The sequence below is a fragment of the Telopea speciosissima genome, chromosome 8, assembly GCF_018873765.1.
Source record: "Telopea speciosissima isolate NSW1024214 ecotype Mountain lineage chromosome 8, Tspe_v1, whole genome shotgun sequence".
Lineage (NCBI taxonomy): Eukaryota > Viridiplantae > Streptophyta > Magnoliopsida > Proteales > Proteaceae > Telopea > Telopea speciosissima.
Window position 1 is genome coordinate 61,817,570 of NC_057923.1, and position 24,437 is coordinate 61,842,006.

At 40.3% G+C, this 24,437-nt stretch overlaps 1 protein-coding gene across 1 annotated transcript; it reads right to left on the reverse strand.

Moving 5' to 3' along the window:
- Window positions 1–997: 997 nt before the first annotated feature.
- Window positions 998–23,101, reverse strand: LOC122671560 (probable apyrase 7). The gene is made up of 4 exons (XM_043868853.1): window positions 23,004–23,101; window positions 22,815–22,898; window positions 4,101–6,072; window positions 998–1,498 (listed from the first exon to the last, which is right to left on the reverse strand). The coding sequence occupies exons 3-4, from the start codon at window positions 6,058–6,060 to the stop codon at window positions 1,194–1,196; spliced, it is 2,265 nt and encodes a 754-aa protein (XP_043724788.1). The 5' UTR covers window positions 6,061–6,072; window positions 22,815–22,898; window positions 23,004–23,101; the 3' UTR covers window positions 998–1,193.
- Between the last annotated feature and the right edge of the window lie 1,336 nt (window positions 23,102–24,437).

The following is a 24,437-nucleotide window of genomic DNA, read 5'->3' on the forward strand; positions in this document are numbered from 1 at the left end:
AAACAGGAACTGGCAAGGAAGCTGAAATAATAAGGAAAACAGGACTGGAATTATAGTAACCTATTCCAACCTGACTAGTAGCAACATAGTAATAATAAATTAAAGAAAATATTCCTAAGTGGAGCTCATGATTGCTGGTTCCTTGGGCAAACCAGAACTGAACTGCAGGGTCTGGAAAGAACCAGAAAACTAGTTCGAAATTGAACCAGACCAAACTGCAAGATATTCTGGCCTGTTTTATCTTCTTTCTTCTGCTGGACACATGGAACCTAAAACGGGCACCTTGGACTCCCCAAGGCATCAAGCTAACTGGTAATGACGTGCCTCACCATGGCACCTCGACAACCATGGGTTCAGGATTCAAGAGTTGAAACAAATAAGAATAATGTTATAAGGAATGTCAATTAAATAGAAGAATATTGGTATCAACAGACATCTAGTTGGGATAAGGCTGAGTTGAGTTGAGTTTGTACCAACAGAAGCAAATCTTACCCAGTGATCAAGCTTGTCTAGAATATTGGGTTCTTGCTTCAACACCCCCCTCCCCCCCAAAAAAAAAGGTATGCTTAAAATCGGTATTCAAGAAGGTAATTGGTTAACAAATGAAGAGTTCTTGATCCAAAACATATGACCACACCATATCACCAGCAGAAGAACACCAAGAACATAAGGAGACATCATCATTCCAATTACAATATGCAACAACATGATAAGATAGAAGAGAATACAAAATAAAACTCCAGATTAGTAATTATTTGGGGAGAAAAATTGGATTCCCTATGAGTTGTGATGCTGATGATAACTAAAATAAGAATTAGCCAAGTCTTTCTGGTATGTAGTGTATATTCTAAGATCCTCTACCTGCTTCATCTTCACACCTGACATGATATTAGGAGCATTTTGGGCTTTGCAAGATACAAGATATGATCCAGAAAAATCATGATTTCTTGTAAAACATTGAGTGGGTAATAACAAATTTGATGGTTGTTAGAATATATATGGCCAAAAAGTTATATTATTTATGTCAATCTACTACAAAGCTATTGTTGGCTCTCTATGATACAAAAAGAATGATTGATTCGAATAGGCAAGGAAAAATGTTTACATGGAGAACCATGAACTCCTACTCTATACTTAAATACAAATTTGAAAAGAAACAAGTCCTCGTACCCCAGTTTCTCAGGGAGCATGTTCTAGACCTTCGCTATGTGTGACTCAGCCAGTGAAGAATTGAGGTCTTCTCTGGACTGTGATCTCCGGCTTTGAAGACGCATCTGACTTCTGTGAGGGGCCCAGAAGGAACCCACCCCACCATTATCAGACTGCATCTGCCCCAAGCTACCAGAGGAGTAACTATGTGAGACACTACTGGTTGTCGGATGTAATGAATACTCAATGAGCTGAATGCTGTGCTCTCCCAAACTGTGGTCCATACTGAACGGTTTTTGCTGAGAATGAGCAATGGTAGGACTCAGTGGCATCTTTACCCTCCCATCTCCTAGAACATCACAGTGAAATTGCTTGTAAAGGTCAAACATGGAGAAAAGCAGATGAAATAATATACATATATAAGAGAGAGAGAGAGAGAGAGAACTCCGAAGCATTGATTAGAAAAAACAAATCAAAGAAATTTGTATGCGGATCTCCTTTTTTTAAAACAAAACTTGAGTCTGCACAAAAATCCAATTCAGTGTATCAAACTATTATAGCTTTTCTTTCCTAAGTTGCAAGTTGCAACTTTGATCTTATTGATACAACCCATGATTAACTATAGAAACCTGATTTTACAGAATACTCCAGTCGTCGTGGCTTTGTGGCATGGTTAATACTACATGCATAAAACTGGAAGCTCGCTTTTTGAATGAGTTATAACAAGTTTGGTCATAGTAACTCATTCAAACAGCATAAAACCGGATGCTCCCCCCCACCCCCCAAAAAATATATATATATGGTCTTAACAAATCTTCAAACAGAAACATCAAGTGGCTTACAAGTTGGACTTCATTATTGAACATCTTTTCTGAAAATGTGGAGTACATTCTATGCAAAACATCTGCGGAAAAACTTGGCAAACTATTCATGGAGTTTGTTACCGTACAGTTATTTTTAATTTTTTTTTTTTTTTTTTTTTTGGGGGGGGGGGTGGAGGGGGTTCTGTAGCTTCATGTATGCTTTTTTTTAATCAGTAAGCTTGATGTTGTTAATTACTACTTGCCACAGAAGCTTCCCTCCATTCTTAACCAGTAGCAGTGAGCCTAACATATGGCACGTGATGCATCATCAAAGCCCCACATCAGTAGGAAGAAGAAGAACCAGCCCCACTCCCATGTGGGGCCCATTGAGTAGTTACCTAGGGTTGGCCCTTGCCCCCCCCCCCCATACTTAGTTAATAGCTTAGCAATTTGTTTACATTCCTATACTTTGTTTATTTTTTCTGTTTTTAATTGAACCGGTTCAAATTGGTTGCATCCAATTGGTTCAATTTAAATGAAGTGCTCCTATTGGCTAATAGGGTCTTAAATCCTATTGGTTGATAAGGAATCTTCTTTTAATTAGCTGTTTTGATTTGAATTCCTCCCTTTCCACGATTTTTAGAAGTGGAAATAGTTTGTAAGTCTTTTCAGCTAAGGAATCCTATTCCAAAGCTGAATCGACATTGGCCCTTGGCCTTATTATATAAGTTAATAAAATTTCAGAAGAGGATTAGCCTCCCAAAAATCGTGAATGTGTTTTGCTGCCATTGTTGCTGCTGTTCTGCTCTGCAGAGATTTTGCATCCTTGTGGTTCTATCAAGGTGGAAAAGGTAGGTGGATCTCCTACGACTCCTTGCACCATGACAGCCGGGAAGATCCCTAAGATTGAAGATGGTTCTATCCTTCTCTGCTGTCCAAGCTTGTTACCAGTGGATTCTACTGTAAGTTTGAGACCCAATTCTGTTTCTAACACTCTACTCCCCCACCCCTAATCGATTCCCCTTTGTTTTTGTTTGAATTTCATAAACCCGTATCACCCTTAACCCTGTCCAGCATTAACCCATCATCAGAATTTCATCAGAATTGGACTACAGTTTCCCCTTAGCATCCCCTCCACTCGATCCCAGGCTGCTACCCCAAATTGTCATTCAAACCTTAATTCCCTCGTCAGTCTTCTCCATTAAAGCTCCACAAACCCTAAAATTTCCACAGCCTAACCTAACCATCAAAACCAGCCCAAAATTGGTTCGAACCTCCCTTCTACTGTCCCCTACACTTGATCCAAAGTGCATCCCAAATTCCCACCCTAAACCCTAGTTTCACCTACTTTCCTATTTCCAAAACCCAAAACCCTAACCCTAAATTTTATGGAATTCTAATTTTTATTTAAACCTGATTAAACCTACTTCAATATCATCCTAAACACCTGACCAGCTTTACTGTTTATCATAATCTCTCATCCCCTTCATCTTAACCCTAGAATTTGACCTAAAACTCCTATTCTGCTCTATTCAAACTGCAGAACCAGCAGCCCCTTTGGTCCTTTGTCATTGGATCCTGGATAATTGGCCTCTAGTAGGACCTTTACTATCTAGAGCTACATTGGCACGGACTCTGCTGAATTAGCTGAGTGAATGATGATGCTATGATGAATTAAACAACCACCGATTGGGGGGGAACACAGGCAAAGTTTCAATAGGCGAAGAAAAAACATATTCCAAATGATCAATCCAGTCTCTCTAAATTTTAAGATCTTTCTTGTTTAGCACTGGGTTAACATCATAGTTTTAACATCCACATAAGGTCTTTAAGTTGATCAAGGTCCCAACAAGTCACTACAGTATTCTATTCCATCATTTGAAGGTCAAAAGTAGTAAGAAATTAATCTCTTTCCCATAAAAGGTTAAAAATAAAACATCTGTCCCATCCAGAGTGATAAATGGCATGTCAATTGTAGGAAGATGGAAACAGAGGGCAGAATCCATTCTGCTTAACCATTTTCCCTTAGAAAAATCAAAAAAATAACAAATGAAAAGTACCTTACCAATATAATAGTACAAAAAGAAGAGATCAATATCCAAAAAGTTTGTGAGTAGAGGACTAACCAATCCTCGAACAAAAACTTACCAGTATTGATAGGACTCCAGCGCTGGAACCGGAACGGTGAAGAAATATTGCGAACAGAGGTCGCAGTTGCACTGTTATGCCTAAATAATGGGAGATAGGGCTTACGGAAAAATCTTGGCATCCAATTGCCAGTGCATGATAAGGCACAGGCTAGAAGTACCAGCGACACAATCACCAGAACAATTAGAAGGATTGGGCTCATCTTCATCTGGAGTATTCTATAGCTCTGAAGTGCCATTCGAGTTGATAACGACCCCCCAGCTTCCAAAAGAGCAACCCCAAGTGTCCAAGTAATACTACCAGAACCAATAAGCACCTGGCTATCTGTTAAGTGTAATCCCTCTCTCAACAGCGATACAATATAAGGTGCCCTAAAGCAGTATTGTTCTATAAATGGCTGTGGTACCACACTATTCCTTGCAACATCCCAAGTTTTTTCACAGAATTCCCGACCATTCTCCAATACATCATCAAGTGTATCTTCTGAGGACAAGTTAAAAAACCGAAACACCACATAGAAGCCAGACATCGCATAAAACTTCCCATGGGGACGAGGTAAGCTATCACTCAGGGCACAAGGTTGCAGCTCACAATCAATTCCTGGATTTGAATCTGACCATTCAGACAAATTAACCGCCACTTTTGCAAGCATGCTGCATTCTTCCCACTGTGGAGCACCAACAAGGCGGACAGCTATTCCAGGTTTTCCTCTTTTACCAATATTTCTTCCTACCATCAAAGGGCTCTCACTTTCTTGGTTTAGTGAAGCACACTGAGAACAGATATACTTTTCCATGTACCCACTCTGCAAGCATGGATGTTTAAGTTCAATCTTTCCATTAATTAGATCAGCATTACTGATTCCTGGAAGCTTCTTGAGAAGATACACCACAGATTTATCAAAGGCATCATTCAAACCATAACCCGACAAAGAATAGGCACTGAGCTGATGACTAACGGTTCCAATATTTAACTTTAAACCAGTCTCACCTTTTACCTGTTCCTCGGTCTCAAAAGTAACCTGCAATGATGAACCACCCAAATCAAGTGCACCAAATGTCGCTTTTGCTGGTTCTGAACCCAGCATACCCATGTGATAATTAAGAGCTATCCATCCATAATAAGCTTCCTCCATGCCTGAGATAACCCTAACCCAGTCCCTACGGCACGAAAATGAAGAATTCCTCAATATTGACCAAGCATTATCAAGAAGCCATGTGGAATCATTACTTGGAAGTCTACGAACCCCAGCTGTGGCAAAAAGGAAGAGTGAGGTACTCTTATGAGATTGCTTGGGGATTTTCTCCTCTGCCCACTGAAGGAGAGGTTTCATCACTGCCTTCAACCCAGATGTATTTTGCACGAGTTTGTCAAACCCAGGCTCAGTTTCCATTCGAAGATAAGCACGCCCAGACCGTGCAATAGATTTTCTTTCAGTCCCTTCTGGTAATGATCTCAAGATAATAGGAAGACTGCCATCTTTTTTGTGATCAATAGATGATTTATATACATAAACACGAGTTCCCGTACTTCCACAATCAAGTACCACATAAAATTTTGATGCTTCTTGAGACCAATAAGTACTTAAATATTTTGCACACAAGTAGATCAAGAAAAATAAGATTAGTAAGCAAATGAGTGCCATGATTCTTCGAACCCATTTCTTCCATAAAAATGGTATTCCTGGCAAGTTTTTCTCCTTTGAGAAACTTGCTCCAGCCTTCTCTCTCTGTAAGGGATGAGGCACTTTTGCACGGGATGCAGTCCTGTTTAGTATAAGATCAAGATCATTTTCTTCTGGATCAAGTCCACGGAACGTTGAGAAATCTTGAAGCGATGATGAGTTTCGCAAGTTGTTCTTTTGTCCAGGATGGACTGTACTATAACCTGAAACTGAACCCACAGGGGGCAATAGTCCAGAAGATGCTGATGATCCAGACACAGAACGTGAGGATGCCATATGACAGACCTGCTGCAACAGGAGGAGCATCAGTGACCATAGTTAGCAAAAATAGGAACGGCAAAAAAACAAAAACGGATGGTACGAGGTTTAAAGATGTAGATTTCAAAAAAAGGGGACAAATAAAGGCAGCATACTCATATAAATTGATGAATTTTCACCTGAATCCCTACATCTAATGTTCAAAACAACTATAACATCCAACATTAATGCATATATCTTCCATAACCCATTATACGTTTCATGAAAAATAATAATACTAAAGGATAAAAATGAAATGAAAGGATTGTAGCTTTTGTATAGGGAACTATTTCAGTATAAGCAATTGAATCAATATGGTTATATATTAATTAGCACACGTCTCACATGAAAGTAGGAGTCTTATGCTCCCTTATCGGTATATACTCCATACACGTGAACCGCACATAGGATACATGAAACGTGAACGCATTTAATATGCGCATAGTTCAAAAACTCGCCAAAATCTCAGCGAGATCTCGAATATCTCGAGAATCTCAAGCTCCTCGAGACGAGATGACATATGAGACACAAAACATGCACAATTTCGAATAACTCGACCAAAATTTTGAATTATTCAAAAATCTCGGAAAAATCTCGAATATTTCAAGAATCTTGACCTCCTCAATACTCATAGAGTCATAGTATTGTATTGTTGGGACTTGAGAGTTGAGACGTGGAAGAATAGCGTATTAAGGTGTCTATGACTTATGTATTATTCATTGTACTTGGGTTTCTTACCCCAAAAAAAATTGTACTTGCGTTAGGTGTCTATGTAATATGCATTGTGAACACTTCACTGTATCTTGTGGTTTGTAGTAGAAATTTTAAGTCTTTAAATATTTCTTGAATAATTATTCAATTTTAGGTGTCTTCATCCATTATTGCATAATTTACTTGTTTTACTTGCCAATTATGTCTCATAGCACTCAAACAATGTGTAGAATAAGCAATATCATATCAAGGGTTCAATGATTACTGTCAACCAAAGGTGCAAATCCAAAACACCATATTGGGTGCTTTTATTTTACAATTTGAAGATTTAAATATGTTTATTAAGCCTAAAACAAGCTTCCCTTAAAGTTTTGGAGCCAACTATGGCCATTTGCCAACCAAAACATCATACCAAAACAAAACAAAAAATATACACTAACTCGTCAAGATCCCGGCCGTCTCAACCTAGTTGAGATGAGTTTTTGAACCTTGAATACGCTTTTAAAACGCGGAAGATAAAAGTATCTACTTTTTTTCCCGTTCTTTTGAGAGGAATACGGCAAAACGTGTTTAAAACGTCAGAAAATAGGGACGGAGTTTTAAACGGATTGTAATATGGGTACAAGGGTATATTTGTCCATTAGCGTTTAGTTGGTGTTGCCCTAAGGGTATATTTGTAACTTGTGCTTCATAAGGTTTATTATAAATAAAGAGGGTTTGTGACTCATTGACATAAGTTCAATTCCCCAAATCCATCATGGTATCAGAGCAAAGAATCGACATTGGGAGCTAAACCCTAATGAAACCCTAAACTTGTTGCCTCCTCTCTCTCTTTTGCGCTTCCACCTTCTCTCCCCCTCGGTTTCAGTGCCACTACCCATCGCCACCTCTCTTCCTCTCAGTTTCACCGCCGGTCACCACCACCTCCCTCTCCCGGGCACCACCACCACTTGCTTCCGTAGCTGCCACTAGCCACCACTATCGCCTTGCACTCCTTTCTCTTTTTCCCTTGGTGAATTCTTTCCCAGCATGGGCTCTTTCTATTCTTATGATCTAAATCTCCTCTAAAGTTTTTTGAAAATTTTCATGTGGTAGGATCTCTTTTCGTGTTACCCATATCTCTATGATCAGCAGCAATGTTGGACGTGTCAACTGCATCTACTAGACAAGGAGTAGTCCTACAGCGTGAGCACGACTTCCCTCACTATGAGCTATGTCAAACTCGATGGGAGTAACAACCTGATGTGGTCTCGGTCCTGTTCTCTTGCTGTGGCTTCCCGTGGTCTGTCTGGCCACCTTACAGGGAATTCTGTCAAGCCTAATGCTGCTGGTCCTGCTCAAATTAAATGGAATACTGACAATTGCCTTGTTATGTTGTATCTCCTCAACTCTATGGATCCTATCATTGCACAGGGATATCTTCTCCTTGACACTGCTGCAAAAATCTAGATGGCTGCAAAAGAAACTCATTCCCAAGTTAGTAATGACGCACAGTGTTATGAACTCCGAAAGAAGATCCATAACATACAACAGAAGATTTATCTTTGTCTCAATATTACTCTACTATGCGAGGTCTGGGGCAGACATTAGATTTTTATGGGAGATTTTCTGCTACTTGTGATACACATATTGTTGCGTTTCACAAGTGGGAAGATAAGCTTCGTGTTTATGACTTTCTTGTTGGTCTAAATATGGAGTTTGATCAGATTAGGGCTCATGTCCTTAATCGGGATCTTTCTCCTACTGTTGAGCAAGTTTATGCTATAGTACAATCGAAGGACAGCCATCGTACTGCTATGGTCCATCCTGTGCCCATGGAACGTTCAGCCCTTTACACTGGTCCAGGCACTACATCTCGTGGGAACTCTTCCTATGGGAATGTTTCTCGTGGTAATGATAATTCTGTCCCTAAGAAAGTTCCTATGAAGTGTGATTTATGTGGGAAGGAACATCATACCAAAGACACATGCTAGAAGTTATATGGGCGTCCTCCTCTTTCTCGCAATCGTGGGCAGGGTCGTCCCACTGGTGCTGCTGCCCATCATTACTACTGATGATACTCCTACAGACACTCCTCTCTCTTTAGATGAGCTACTCCACCTACGTCGCTTAATGTCCCGGCTGGAGACTTCATCTTCCTCAGCGCCATCTGTCGGTGCAACTTCTGCAACCACCATGCCACCGTCCTCTAGTTCTTCATCTCCATCCACTTCAAGTATTTCTTTCGGTGGCCATTGTGCCTTAGTCGATTTCATTCCTTGGATAATCGACTCAGGTGCCACCGATCATATGACTGCGTCCTACTCTCATTTTTTTCAATATTATCCTTTGTCAGGTATTAGTCGAGTTCGTGTTGCCGACGGATCACTTTCCTCTGTTTACGGAAAGAGGTCTATCAAGTGTTCGTCCACTTTATCTCCTTCCTCTGTTCTTCATTTCCCTAATTTTTCTACTAACTTATTGTTTATTAGTAGTTAATGGCCCCCAACCCAAAATCCCTAGCTTCTGGGTAGAAAGGCCCTTCCAAGGTCAAAAGCCAAAGTGTCACACACTACCTGACCGATGTGGGACTAAACTCCCCTCCTATTTCTGGCCATGAAGCGCATTCACTGCATCAACTCCCCCAGTTTTGGGCCATAGACCCCCACATGGCCGGTGCACGAACAACCCGCTCTGATACGACTTAATGGTGTCCAACCCAAAAGCCCGAGCTTCTTGGTGGAGAGGCCCTTCCAAGGTCATAAGCCAAACTACCGCACACTACCCGACCGATGTGGGACTAAACTCCCCTTCCATTCCTGGCTATGGAGTGCATTCACTGCATCAGTAGTCTAACAAGGGATTTAAATTGCAAAGTGACATATTTCCATCTCACTGTATTTTTTAGGACTTGGAAACGGGACGTACGACTAGCAATGGTAAAATGGATCGTGGTTTGTACTTGCTTAAGAGCTCTCCATCATCTTTCACAACCATTGCTTCTCTTTCTGGTTCGTCTACATTTGCGTTGTCGAAGCTACACAGATGGCATCGTCGTTTGGGTCATCCCCCTTTAGGAATGTTATCTAGGCTTTTTCTTGATTCAGTGAAACAATGTCATCCCAATAGTTTCTTTTGTGACACTTGCATTTTACAAAGCAGACTAGAGTTGTTCATCCTATTTCAGATAATAGAAGTTTGATTCCGTTTGGTGTGGTTCTCTTTGATGTATAGGGCCCTGCCCAGTGTGTGTCTACTTCTGGGTATCGATGGTTTGTTACATTCATAGATTGCTTTAGTCGCACCACTTGGATTTACCTGTTACGCCAAAAGAGTGATGTTTTTCCCTTTTTTCAATCTTTCCATAAGATGTTCCACACTCAATTTGATGCCAAGATTAAGATTCTTCGAACAGATGATGGTAAGGAGTATAAGGACAAATCTTTCAAATTGTATTTATTAGATCATGGGATAATCTACCAGACTAGCTGCATTGACACACCTGCACAGAATGGGGTTTGCCGAGCGTAAGAATTGCCATCTCTTGGAAGTGGCTCATTCCATCATACTTGACATGACAGTTCCTCCTCGGTTTTGGGGTGATGCGATTCTCCTGGCAGCATATCTTATTAACAGGATGCCATCCCGTGTGTTGGCATCTCACTGTCTACTAGATGTTCTCTTGGGTTCTGTTAGAATATATGGGCCAGAATACCATAGGGGTATTCTGGTCCTTTTTCCCACTTTCTCCCTCTTTATTTTCTGTTTTTATTATTCTGTAATTTTACTTTTATTTCTGTATTTTTCCCCTTGTCAATCTCTATTAGAATAGACAAGGGGAGCACTTCTAGTTTGACTAGGAGTGTGCATTCCTAGTTGTTTCTATTTCTGTTATTAGCACTCCTACTTTGATTAGGAGTTGTACTCTTTGATTCTATTACTATAAATAAAGGGCTAAGTGATAGGATTAATCACTTAAGCATTAATCAACTAGTTGTTCTCTCAACATGGTATCACAGCTACGAATTGATCTAACCTAAATTTTTTTTTTCCCACCCTCCCATCGTGTTCTCTTCTCTTTCCCCTCTCTCTCGATCTCTTTTCTCTTCCTTCTCCTTGCTTCTTCTCCTTTTCTAAGGGCAGCACTACAGAGGTGATCTTATGATCTAGTTGCTGCCCCTTCTCACCTCTTTTTTTCCTAATTCATGACCTAATTTTCCTGTTCGATGGCTGCTGCTGGTTCCCTCTTGCGGAAATTGGAGCTTCCATATTTTATTGCAGATCAGGCCTGAGTTTATTGGGACTGCTGCTCCCTATATTGGAGCACTTCTGCGACACTAGACTGCTGTTTTCCAGCCTCATATTGGTACTGAAGACCCCTTCTCCCACTCGATCTCTTATTTTCAGGGTTTTCCTACAACAAAACCCTAAGCCTTATCGATATTGGGATTAGGGCTGATTACAGTTGCTGTTTGTTTTTGGTTTTATTCTTCATCAAAGGCATACCCTGCAGGCTCTTGGACTGATTCACCTGGCTTCATCTGCAGCATAGTTTTGGTTTACTCTCCCCCCGTCAATTGCTTTTTTGGGTTTCTTCCAAACCCTAATTTAATCAATATTGGGGAGGGCTCCTTATTTGCTGCTGGTTTTTTGGGTGGTGTGTTTTCCATCCCTGGTTTGGCTTCTTCAGTGGCTTTCTCTGCTGATCAGCTCCTCTCTGCACTATGGGTGACTCCACTGATATCTCCACTGCCACATCTGCTCAGGTTACCAATGACAAGTCTGATTTTCGTGATCTCCACCCTAACCCTATCAAGTTAGACGGCAGCAACTATCTTCTATGGTCTCGATCAGCCTCTTTTGCTATTGCTGGTCGTGGCCTCACTGATTATATTGATGGGATTATTCCTATGCCGACTACCCCTGGTGCTGCCCGGACTAAATGGCTAGCCCACAATGGTCTTCTTATGTCCTATTTGGTTGGTTCTATGACTTCAGATCTTGCACAGGGTTTTCTTTTACTTGATACGGCTTCTCAGATTTGGGCAGTGTGTAAGGAGACATATGGGCAGCTTGGTAATGATGCTCAGGTTTATGAGCTTCGCAAGAAGGTTCTTCATACTACTCAAGGGGACCTAACTGTGTCTAAATATTATGCCACTCTCCGCAGCTTCTGGCAGCAATTGGACCATTTTTCCGATTATCACCCTGATACCGCTGCCAACATAGTTGCATATAAGAAGCATGTTGACAAGATTCGGGTTTATGACTTCTTGGCTGGGTTGAATGTTGAATATGACCAGATACGTGTTCAGGTGTTGGGCCATTCACCTTTTCCCACACTTGAACAATCCTATGCCCTGGTCTCTTCAGAAGAAAACCGTAGGGCTGTTATGTTACATCCTCCTGTTTCGGACAGATCAGCTCTCCAGACTGCTGCCCCTATTGGTACGTTATCTGTTGGTAGTTCTACTTCCAGTCCTATTACATGTGACCACTGTCACAAACCTTACCACACCAAGGACAAATGCTGGAAGCTTCATGGGAAACCGGCTGACTTTGAAGCCAAGCGGGCTGGCAAGAAAAAACCTAAGAGCAAGGCACATCAATCTGAATCTGTTGCTACCCATGACTACGGACATTGGTCTATCCCAGGATGATCTACGAGGCTTTCTGCGTGTACTAAGGTCTTCTGCTGCGCAGCCTCTACTACTTCCGTTGCTACTGCCAATTCCTCGGCTCCTTCAGGTTCTTATTTTGCCCGGTCAGGTATCCCTTTTGGTGGTCATTGTGCTTCTGTAGCTTCCCATCCCTGGATAATTGATTCCGGAGCTACGGATCACATGACTGGCTCTTCTAGCTTATTTTATAGATACTCTCCCACTTCTGGGAAAGACAAGGTCAAAGTGGCTGATGGTTCCCTTTCCTCTATCTCTAGCAAAGGGATCATCAACTGCACTTCACACCTCCCTTTGTCTTCTGTTTTACATATCCCTAATTTTACTACTAACCTCCTTTCCATTAGTAGTATTACTCGTGATCTTAACTGCAAGGTAACCTTTTTTCCTTCCCATTGTGTTTTTCAGGATCTGGCGTCTGGGAAGACGATTGGATTGGGTAAAGTTCACGGCGGGCTGTATCTGCTTGATGATGGTCATCTCTCTCCACCGGTAACTTCTCCACTACATCAGAACTCCTTGGTCTCTTCTGAACTTTACCAGTGGCACTCTAGATTAGGTCACCCTCCATTAGGAATTTTAGCACATTTATTTCCTTCTTTAGTCACCAAATGTAATAAGGATAACTTTTTTTGTGAGGCTTGTGTTCTGGCCAAACAGACACATGCAACTTTTTCTTTATCAAATAAAAGGAGTTCTTCTTGTTTTAATTTGGTGCATTCGGATGTTTGGGGACCTAGTCGTAAGACCTCTATTTCTGGCCACCGTTGGTTTGTCTCATTTATTGATTGTCATTCTCGTAATACTTGGATTTATCTTCTTCAGTCTAAAAACCAAGTTTTTTCTTGCTTTCAACATTTTCATAAAATGATCCAGACCCAATTCCAGGCCACTCTTAAGGTTTTACGGAGTGATAATGGCACTGAATATAAAGAATCCCAATTTCAACATTACCTTGTTGATCATGGGATTATACATCAGCCTAGTTGCGTTGATACCCCAGCCCAAAATGGTGTGGCTGAAAGAAAGAATCGCCACTTGTTGGAAGTGGCCAGAGCTTTAATGTTTGCTCGCCATGTTCCATCCCAATATTGGGGTGATGCTGTTCTCACTGCAGCTTACCTTATTAATAGGTTACCTTCACGGGTTCTGGATTCCCGTAGCCCCGCTGACCTTTTACTTGGTGATTCCTCTTTTGTGGTCCCTCCCAAGGTCTTTGGTTGTGTCTGTTATGCTAGGGATACTCATTCCCCTGGCAAACTTGAACCCCGGGGGTTGAGGTGTATTTTTTTGGGTTATTCTCCAACCCAGAAAGGTTACAAGTGTTACCACCCTCCTACCCGCCGTACTATGGTCAGTATGGATGTGGTTTTCCATGAAACCCTTTCCTATTATTCTTCCCCACCTCTTCAGGGGGAGCACTCTAATGAAGATGTGGTTCATCCTCTTGGGTTTCCCTTCCCAACATCACCTATAGCCACCAACCAGCCTCCCATAACTGCTGTCCAGCCTCCCGAGGCTGCTGTCCAGCCTCTCGAGGTTGTTGTGTAGCCTCCCATGGCTGCTGCCCAGCCTCCAGTAGCTGCTGTCCAGCCTCCCGAGGCTGCTGTCCCTTCACCTGGGGGGATTCCAATATAAGGGGAGACCTTGGAAATAGGTGGTGGTAATGTTCCTACTCAGGGGGAGCTGACTCCAGTACAGAGGACCATTCGTAACTTTCAGAGGACCATTGACAATTCCACCATTCTCACTTATAACTGGAGATGTTCTAACAGAGGGCAGAATCAGTCTACTACAGCACCGATACCCATCCAGTTGCCGCCTCAGGATCCAGATCCTCCTCCTGGTGAGCCCTCCTCTTCTGATCTACCCATCGCACATCGCAAAGGTACCAGGACCTGCACTTTACATCCTATTTCCCATTTTGTTTCTTATAGTTCTCTTTCTCCTTCTTTTCGTACTTTTGTTTCCTCCCTTTCTTCTGTTTCCATTCCTAAAAATTGGCAGGAAGCATCTACAGATGGGAAGTGGAAGGCCGCAATGTTGGAAGAAATGAGAGCATTGAACAAAAACAATACGTGGGATCTTGTAGCTCTTCCTCCAGGGAAAAAAACAGTGGGTTGTGAATGGGTGTTTGTGGTCAAGCAGAAGGCAGATGGTACAGTGGATCGGTACAAGGCACGTCTAGTTGCTAAAGGCTTCACTCAGACATATGGCATTGACTACCAGGAGACTTTCGCACCAGTAGCAAAACTCAATACTGTCAGGGTATTGCTATCCTGTGCTGTGAACCTTGGATGGGATCTTCAGCAGTTGGATGTGAAGAATGCCTTCCTCCATGGTGAACTAAGAGAAGAGGTATATATGGACATTCCTCCAGGTTTTTCAAGTCCTGCTACCAAGCGTAAGGTTTGTCAACTGAAGCGTGCACTTTATGGCTTGAAGGAGTCACCAAGAGCTTGGTTCGATAGACTTCACAGGGCTATGCTTTCAGTGGGCTACCAGCAAAGCAATGCTGATCATACCTTGTTCATCAAACGTATGGGTGATAGGGTTACTCTCCTCATAGTTTATGTTGATGATATTGTAGTGACCGGCAATGATGGTGATGAGATAAAAAGGTTGAAGCTGTTTCTTGGCCGTGAGTTTGAAATTAAGGATCTGGGGACTCTAAAATATTTTCTAGGGATAGAGGTTGCTCGCTCTTCAAAGGGCATATTTCTGTCTCAGAGAAAGTATGTCCTGGATCTACTATCTGAAACTGAGCTGCTAGGGTGTCATCCTTCAGACACTCCCATAGAAGCTACGACAAGACTCAAGGAGAAAGAAGGCACACCAGTTGACAAAGGTCGTTATCAGCGGTTGGTCGGCAAACTTATCTACCTATCTCACACTCGGCCAGACATTGCCATTGCAGTTAGTATGGTCAGCCAGTTTATGCATGACCCTTATTCTTCTCATATGGAGGTGGTTCTTCGCATCTTACGATACTTGAAGTCTGCTCCAGGACAAGGAATTCTTTTATCTTCCAATGGTCATATGAAGGTTTAAGCATACACTGATGCAGATTGGGCTGGTTCATGTGATCGGAAGTCCATCTCTGGATATTGCTCTTTTGTAGGAGGTAACCTCGTCACCTGGCGTAGTAAGAAACAGAATGTGGTGGCTAGGTCCAGTGCTGAGGCTGAATTCCGTGCAATGGCGCATGGCATCTGTGAATTGTTGTGGCTTAAAGGGTTGTTGCAAGATATTGGGGTTGCTGTCCAACTTCCAATGATGTTATATTGTGACAATAAGGCTGCCATAAGCATCGCTCATAATCCTGTCCAACATGATCGTACAAAACATGTGGAGGTAGACCGACATTTCATCAAGGAGAAACTTGAAGCTGGACTAATCTATGTTCCCTATGTGAAGTCTACTAATCAACTGGCTGATGTGTTCACAAAGGGTCTGAGTAGCAAAGTGTTTCGTCCTTTTCTAGCCAAGTTGGGCATGTGCGGCATCTTTGCACCAACTTGAGGGGGAGTGTTAGAATATATGGGCCAGAATACCGTAGGGATATTCTGGTCCTTTTTCCCACTTTCTCCCTCTTTATTTTCTGTTTTTATTATTCTATAATTTTACTTTTATTTCTGTATTTTTCCCCTTGTCGATCTCTATTAGAATAGACAAGGGGAGCACTCCTAGTTTGACTAGGAGTGTGCATTCGTAGTTGTTTCTATTTCTGTTATTAGCACTCCTACTTTGATTAGGAGTAGTACTCTTTGATTCTATTACTATAAATAAAGGGCTAAGTGATAGGATTAATCACTTAAGCATTAATCAACTAGTTGTTCTCTCAACAGGTTCCTCTCTTTTATTGTCCCGCCGAAGGTATTTTGGTTTTGACACTATTCATGTGAACAGTATTTTAGTCTTCAACTTGGGTCTTCTAGAAGGATTCCCATCAAGGCAATATGGGCTGTGATACTGTTCATGTGAACAGTATCACATGAACAGTAATTCTTGACTCTTCTCTTCTTCATGCTTCGATCTACATCATTATTTCCTAACATAACTACCCATATAACTACAATAAAATAAAATAATAGTCTAGCCCCAAAAAAAAGTACAACAAAATAATAACAAGAACTACAAATAATATTGGTCATCTAGCCATAAAGAAGTGACATGTGACTGCGTATGTCTGTGTCTCCTCTGATAAGTCCTAAATCCTTGAGTTATGTACTCATTAGTTATATTAGTATCGGGCCTTTAGTCCAATAGATTTTCTCTTTGTAATAGGTCACTTTAGTGGGCCTAAAATATATAGGTAGAAGGTAAAATACAGGATTTACTTGCTAAGTTTAGTCTAGATTGTTTTATCTCCTTGTTTTATTATTTATCTCTTTACTTGTAAAGGTTGATGATGCAGATTCATCACCAAATAGGGCTTGTTTCATTGAGAATAAGTCTAGGGTTGGGTTACATACATGTTGGGCCTTTGATCCCATGGGTTCCTAATGGAATAGGCCACTTTTATGGACCTAAAATATGGGTATATAGGTTGCATACGGAATTAGCCCAATACTTAGTTTATTTTTATGTTTTTTAATTGAACCGGTTCAAATTGGTTGCATCCAATTGATTCAATTTAAGTGATCATGTGACTTGGTTAAGTGGTCATGTGACAACTTAAGTGGTCATGTGATGTAAGTTGGGCTGGATTAAGACTCTATAAGTCCAGCCATGTGTTGAGTCTATTTCCTTTAGTATTCTAGTTTCCTAGACAGTTTAAGTTACCTAATAGGTTAGGGATAGGGTTAGGTCATTCCTTTTTAGTGTCTAAGTCTATTTTTGAGTCTTCTATATAAGTTTGTAAGGGAGGCCAGCATTAAATACGAATTTGATTAATAAAAATTAGCTTTATGCTTGCTGCCATTGCTGCTGCTCTTTGTGAGTGTATATCCTTGTGGATCTCAAGGTGGTAAAGGGTAGGTGGACTCCTACGACTCCTTGTATTGTGAAGATCGGGAGGCTCTTTCAAATCATCAAGCTGCTGCCATTGTCCTGCAATACAGTGAGTTTGAACCTGTTTTCTTATTTTAAACCTTCTTCTAGCATCCTTCATCTTCCCTTAGACCTAATCCACAGTACCCTCCATCCATCAAACCCTAATTCTCCATTAAACCTGCACTCCAACCTCCACTAGGACTCCCCCATAACTCCAGTTTTAGCCATCACTTTCGAACCCTACTTCCAGCTTATATTCCCCACACCAATCCCTACACTCGACCTTAAACCCAGCCCTTAGTCTCCTCTACAACCCCTCCATTCCTCCACTCCATTAAAACCCAAAACCTGCAACTCATTGCAGAATTTTAAAACCTTCCCAAATTTAATTATTTTTATCCCATAATAGCCCCCTAGACCTGCATATTAAAGCCATATAAGACCCATTCCCAAATTCCCATCCTAAACCCTAGAATTAACCTAAATCCTAGTGCTGTCCATTCGAACCAGCAACCCCTTTTGCGATTGATCCTTTTGTCTGGCTCCTAGGAGGTCTCCTACCTATCTAGGACTGCATTAGTTGAATAAAGTCTTGTCTGAATAACTCACCCTCCTAGTTTGGATAGACTTTTAGACATTTGGGATACCTATTCTAACTAATTCGATAATATAGAGTTTTAGTCATGTGGGACACCTATTCCTACTTTGGATAGAGTTTCCTACTTCTTTCCTGTTTCAATTTCAACAAAAGCATTGTAACGTTCAAAAGCCCCACAGTTTTGCTAGTTGAATAAAGTTGGCTTTTTCCTCCAATGTTCTGTGAAATGCTGTGCAACCCTTGATGAGATGCTAAGGGTGCGTTTGGTTGCGTAAATCAACAGAACGTTATTCACTTGGATCGCAATTCTAAGAAAATTAAACTGTTTGATTGCCTAATTCCATTGGATTACTAGAATTACATAATTCTGATTTTATAACTAAACACAATCCATATCTGAGTTCACCTCTATAGGTAAACTCAGATATGGATGATGATTCAAAGCTTAAATACAAATAGTGTGATCCAACTTTGAACAGCCATATGGGCTTTCCTAGTTCGAAAAACGCAAGAACACTCAAGTCATTTTCCAAAAACGCGAAGAACACTCAACGCCGAAGAAGACCTGCAAATCGTTGAAGGAGGTGCTTACGTCGTCTATGTCTCTCTATCTCCCTCTCAATTTGACCTCTGTCCCTCTCTCTGCATTAAGATGGTGGGGTTTTCTTCAAGATTTCAATTTTTGGATTTCAGGGCTGCCCTAATTCGAAATCGTGAGAAGAGATTTCTGGGAAAAACACTCGATCCTTTAGCCGCCGTGGCTCCTTTGAAACCTGAAAATCGTTGAACAAGGTATGACATCTTCTCTGTCCCTCTATCTCTCTCGTTATCTTGTCTCTCTCCCTCTCTCTACGATTTAGGGCTTTTGTTTTTTAAGGTTTTTAAGGAAGCGACTTTAGTTGAATTTTGTTTTTCTACTTTGTGGCGCTTTAGTTGTATTCCCTTTTAGAAGCCTTTTTTTTTGTTTTCCTTTCTTTTTGGTAGAGTTTAGAAGCTTTCCTTCAGTACCTGAGCAGCTGAGCTTCAAACATGGCTTCTATGGCATCACCTCTCACAAGACACGGCAACTGCTTTCGTAGGTATGGTAATGGTTACAATGGTCGCTCTCCTATTTCTCGCATTGCCGCTTCTCAGCAGGAGCACCCGCAACAGCTTCAGCCGGAGCAGAGGAAATCGAACAACCAAATGGGTCGACGGTATTGTATCTTCGCTTCTTTTCTTTCCATTACTTTCTTTCTCGGCATCGAAGCCCTATATCTCTCTTGTTATTATCTTCCACGAAAGTGATGTTTGTGCTGAATCTGTGAACTACAAATAATTGTAAATTTGAAGGGAGATTGTGTTGAGGAGCTGCGAAATCGCAGCTATCCTCAATTTAAGGTATTTAGTTCGAAAAAATCCATATACCCACATTCTAGCTCTGTTCCTGTCTGTGTCGATGATACGTTTGGAGTTATGCTTGTGAGTACATAGATTTTCGAACTATATTTGTAACATGGAAAGGTAGGCAGTTGCTTCTTGTAAAACTCCATGTGGCAGAGTGAGAGAAGAAGTGTTACCCAAGAGTAATAAAGTAATGAGGAAGAATGTATTAATGCATGAAGATCTTTTAAAGATGGCAATGCTTTGTCCTTGTATCCTGTCATAATTGGTCATCTAATTCAGAACTTCCAATTGCTTCATAACAGGCCTTGCGCTTGGAGTTAGAGAAGAAAGGATGGGCTTCAGAGGGCAGCTTCTAAAGACTTCATTCTAGACCTGTAACAATTTGCTGTTAATTAATCAATGAAGGAGAGCAAGTTGGGGGGGGAGTGAGATTGTCTAATTTGTACCAGTTTTTCAACTGCAGGTAATTGTTGGGTTTTGGAAACATTGGTGATTGATTTGAATGATTTTTGTTAGCTAATTTAAATTTTAGAACAGTATTTCTGAAAAACCATGACAAAATTTGCCTCCTTGATATACTTCTGCTCTCCACAATTCAGTAAGAGGTAGAGCAGAAGAGAGAGGTCAGACTCTCCTAAAGGACCACAAGGTTACAAGCTGATCTTGAACCAATATATTAGTGATGATTATGTATTGGACTTCATCTTACTTAAGCTGATCAAAACCTTAAAAAACAAATGAGAGAATGGATTAGCTATCCTATGTTCACAGAGAGAGACGGGTATGCGTAGTTGGGTGTAGGTATTCTCCAAACAGTAAAAATTCAGAGAACTGCAGTGGGTCTGTGTCATTATCCATCTCTCGGCAGGCTATAAAACAGAGTTTATTTTATCCCCTCTGCAAGAGACTACTTGGATGCTAATGTCTCTTGTGAAACCAAAAGCTGAATGAAATTCACATCCACCTAAATTAGTGGATTTTAAACTCTAACGAAGTGCGTGAGTTATCAATATGGTTGGAATCTAAATTGACAACTAAGGCCAATGTTATCATTATTTAACAAACATCTTAAGATTCAAATCTAGCCTTAGAGTAAATTACAAAACTAATTTGATTATCAGCGTTGTCTCATGATCTTATGTATATTGGCTGCATTGTGATGCTGGTTGGGATCAGCATGTGGGTAATGGTCACAATTAATGGGAAATAGAGAGAATAGAAGGAGAAAAAAGGATTTTGTAGGGACTAGGGAGAGGAAGAAACCATCATAGTGAAGAGAGAAGAAATATGGCTGGTAAAAAATATAGGATCGCAGATATTAATTCTAAAATTGATGTTGGCTAAAGAAAGAGAAAAAAAATAGGCTCTTAGATTTTAATTCTAAAATTGATGTTGGATCTGTGGGTTGGCTTCAAATGTTTTTTTCGTTCTTGTTAAGCTTTTATATGTTTTTATGACATGGTTTATATAGGTAGGTGAGTCTTTAGCTCAAAAGGAAGAGCACCTGGGTTTGTTCCCAGGAGATGATGGTTCGACTCCATCACGACTCTCATGTAGCAGTAGCTTCTTATTTAATTTCTTATCTTGAAGTGAACTAATTTATCAATCAGAATAGGATGAGACTTGGGGGAATCTGAACTTTTGTTTTACTTAAAAGAAAGCTATTGAGTCATACTGAGTCATACCCTTTATGTTGTCATACCTGAGCACTCACTCACCCCCACCCCTTGCTACCTCTACACCTGAACACAACACTGACACCGTCACCCTCACCCCTTGTTGCCCCTATTCCTGAGCACACACTCAACCCCACCCCTTGCTGCCCCTCTTGCTGCCCCTACACCTAAGCTCACACTCACACATAGCAATGGCATATTAATAATTTTAGGTTAAGTTTGAGTGGTAATTGGATTTAATTAATTATATTAGAACATTAATATGGTAATCGTATTTTTTTTGGTTAATGTGTCTTATACTTTTAAATGTAATGTTTAGTAACTGATAGAATTAGGGTAACCAAACAGTTATTCAGGTAGATTCAGGGTAAATCCAACTGATAGACTCAGGGTAACCAAACAGTTTTTCAAATAGATTCAGGGTGAATCCAACTGACAGACTCAGGGTAACCAAACAGTTTTTCAAGAAGAATCACGTCACAGAATCATGATAACCAAACAGTTTATTTTCTAGAATTACGATTCAACTGATGGTAACTCAAATGGATGACCATCCACAATCAGACCACATCCAAAAGATTTACGCAACCAAACGCTTCCTAAGGTAGGGCTAATGGGATTTCAGTCTAGTTCCAGGTGAGATGCTTGGTCCATATTGTTATACTTCTCTTCCATTCTACTTCATTTGTTCACCATTAAATCAGGTCAGTAATTTGGTTTCTATTCTCTTCTTCAACATACCCTGCTTGCTGGAATTTCAATTTCTCCATTGTTCTCATCAATGATTCCAAATTTGATTTCATATTTGGTAATCGGATAGTATTCTAAACACAACCCCCCCCCCACACACACACACACAGTTACAAAATTTGATTTTTGTGCTAATTTCTTAGAATTCTATTTCAAGTTGGATTTGTAATTCTACTGTATTTTAAGATCAGATTTGATTTTCTGTTTCAGTTCAGTATCCTTACATTATTTCTGAAATCTGTTGTTTTGATGCACTTTTGATTACTGTTTTGAGCCCATTAAGATCTGCTATCAGTAGTCAATTCTGATTTCTATTTTAAAGAATCTTATCCCCAAAATGAATACATATCAAACCATCAGATCAAACTCATCTTTTGAGGCGGCATTCCTCTCTACAAATCGAACCTTCAATATCAGTTTCTGACCATTATATATTTAGTTTCTCTTCAATCAGGTCCTTTTCTCTTCACTGCGATTCTGGTTTTCAACTGAGTTTCTGAACCTAATCCCTTAGGCTTCTAGAAACCCATCGGTAAAGTTGCTCACCCCCCACATACAAGCAGGAAGGAACCCATAGGATTGCAAGTACCAGTTTCTTTTTATAAGAATTTATTCACAACATGCACACAACTCATCGTAAGTTCAATATTTGTTCTTTTGCTTAGATCTGTTAACTAATGTCATTATTTCATATAGATTCAACAGAAATATTAGGTGGAGAACTGGTGTCTAGATGTGTACCAGTTCATCATAACAGCTCAAACAACCTTACAGGCCACTCCCCGAACTTTAGAAGAGATATAACATAAAACACAAGCAATGAACATTAATGTGTCGTCAACATAGAAAATCTGAATGTGATGTAAATTCTAGTTAATTAGTATACAAGGTACAAATTCCTAATGTGACAGCTCAAAAAGTCAAAAAAGCCCCCAGAATCGATCTAAGGAGACACCTAACCTTTAGATGCAGGGTGATCCTTCCATCAGTTGGGTCAGGTAATGATAACCTTCAACATAGCAAGGATCAGTGGATCAATGCTCCCTGTCAACATATAAATACTCAGAGGCACTTTCATGGAAATACTGAAATAGAACCAATGCCTTTTGTAAAAGGAAAAGTTAATTTACTAGGATCAGGCCTCCAAACCTCTTGGATGGCCTTATGGACCGATCCTTCCAACTTTCTGTCTTGAGCTGCAGATGCTTCGTAAAACTGAATGGTAAGTTTGCAGTGGCTAAAGGGTAATCTCCTCTGTTTCACCAACCAGAGGCCACCTGAAAATGTCACATGATTATAGAAAACCATAGGACATAAAAAGGCGTTTCTAACCATCAAAATAAGTTGAGATACAAGGACTAAAAGATAATTTTTCAAACATAATATATATATATATATATATACACACACATATCTCAAACAAGATATTAAATAGAACTTCAAAACCTTACTACTGATTCCTCAATAAATAAACCATTTCCAAGATACAGAGAATGACAAAAGATGATCATAGAACTTGAGAAGTCAAGTGTTGCCTAAGCTGAAGTAGATATTCCTCATATGAAAGGAATGGTATAATAAAAGCCTGAATAATTGATTTATATGCATGTAGCTCTGGTTTATGAATGTTGGCTTCTAGTTCATATTCCACCCAGGAGGGCAAATATTTTCTCATGGGCACAGACAGTCACCCGGCATCATTTAAAGAGCAAACACCATTAAACCCAGGGTATTTTTGGGATTTCCAATCATCATATTCCCCAAAGTTGTTGCAACTAGAAGTAGCACATTTAGAATGCTCAAGAAGCAATCAAGGTTAGAGAACTTGGTTTCATTTTTAAGTAGGTTCTTCTATTCACAATATTATAAGACTCACAATATGAAAGCATTGTCCAATTAGCTTAAAATAAGCCTTAAATTTGAAACATAGTATCAGAAACAGTGGAAAGCAGTAACCAGTTCAAAGACAGCATTTTCTGTGAATACAATCAGTTAGTAGTGAAATAATACTGTACCAAGGAAAACCAATTGCAATTTTGTGCAACCCACGTTTTCTTAATTCTAATGTAACCAAACAAGGGAAAGTACCATATGGCTGGTGTGTGAACAATGTTTTTTAATTCTTGTGTGCTGAACTCCGATAATGTAGCCATACCTTTGCTTAGTCAGTAATAAATTATCTGGATCAATTTATAAAGAAAATAAAAATTTGTGTTATTTATAACAATTGAAGCATGTGACCATAGCCAATGGAACTTATAAGTTCAATGTTACAGGCATACAAAATAGAAATCTATGATTGTGAAGGGAAACACCTGAACCCAGTGCTTTTGCCTCTGAATGTTCACTAGTTCATGAGCTACTATAGTCTCAAGTTCCCCATCCCTGCAAAAACAAATATAGCGAAGCGAGTCACCGACATTCGAAAAAAGAGGGGGGGAACCATTGATCCTTCTACTTCATTGGCATTACAGATCATCACCCGAAAATGAAAAGATCTGGGGCGACGGCAGATCTGGAGCAAAGGGAAAAGAAAAATGAAAAAGAACATAAATAGTGGAGCTTTCGTGGACTAGGCTATAC

Coding starts and splice junctions, on each gene's coding strand:
- LOC122671560 (XM_043868853.1), bottom strand. CDS start 6,060: ATGGCATCCTCACGTTCTGTGTCTGGATCATCAGCATCTTCTGGACTA. Junction 1,499..4,100: donor CTGGAGTCCTATCAATACTG/GTAAGTTTTTGT, acceptor GTGATGTTCTAG/GAGATGGGAGGGTAAAGATG.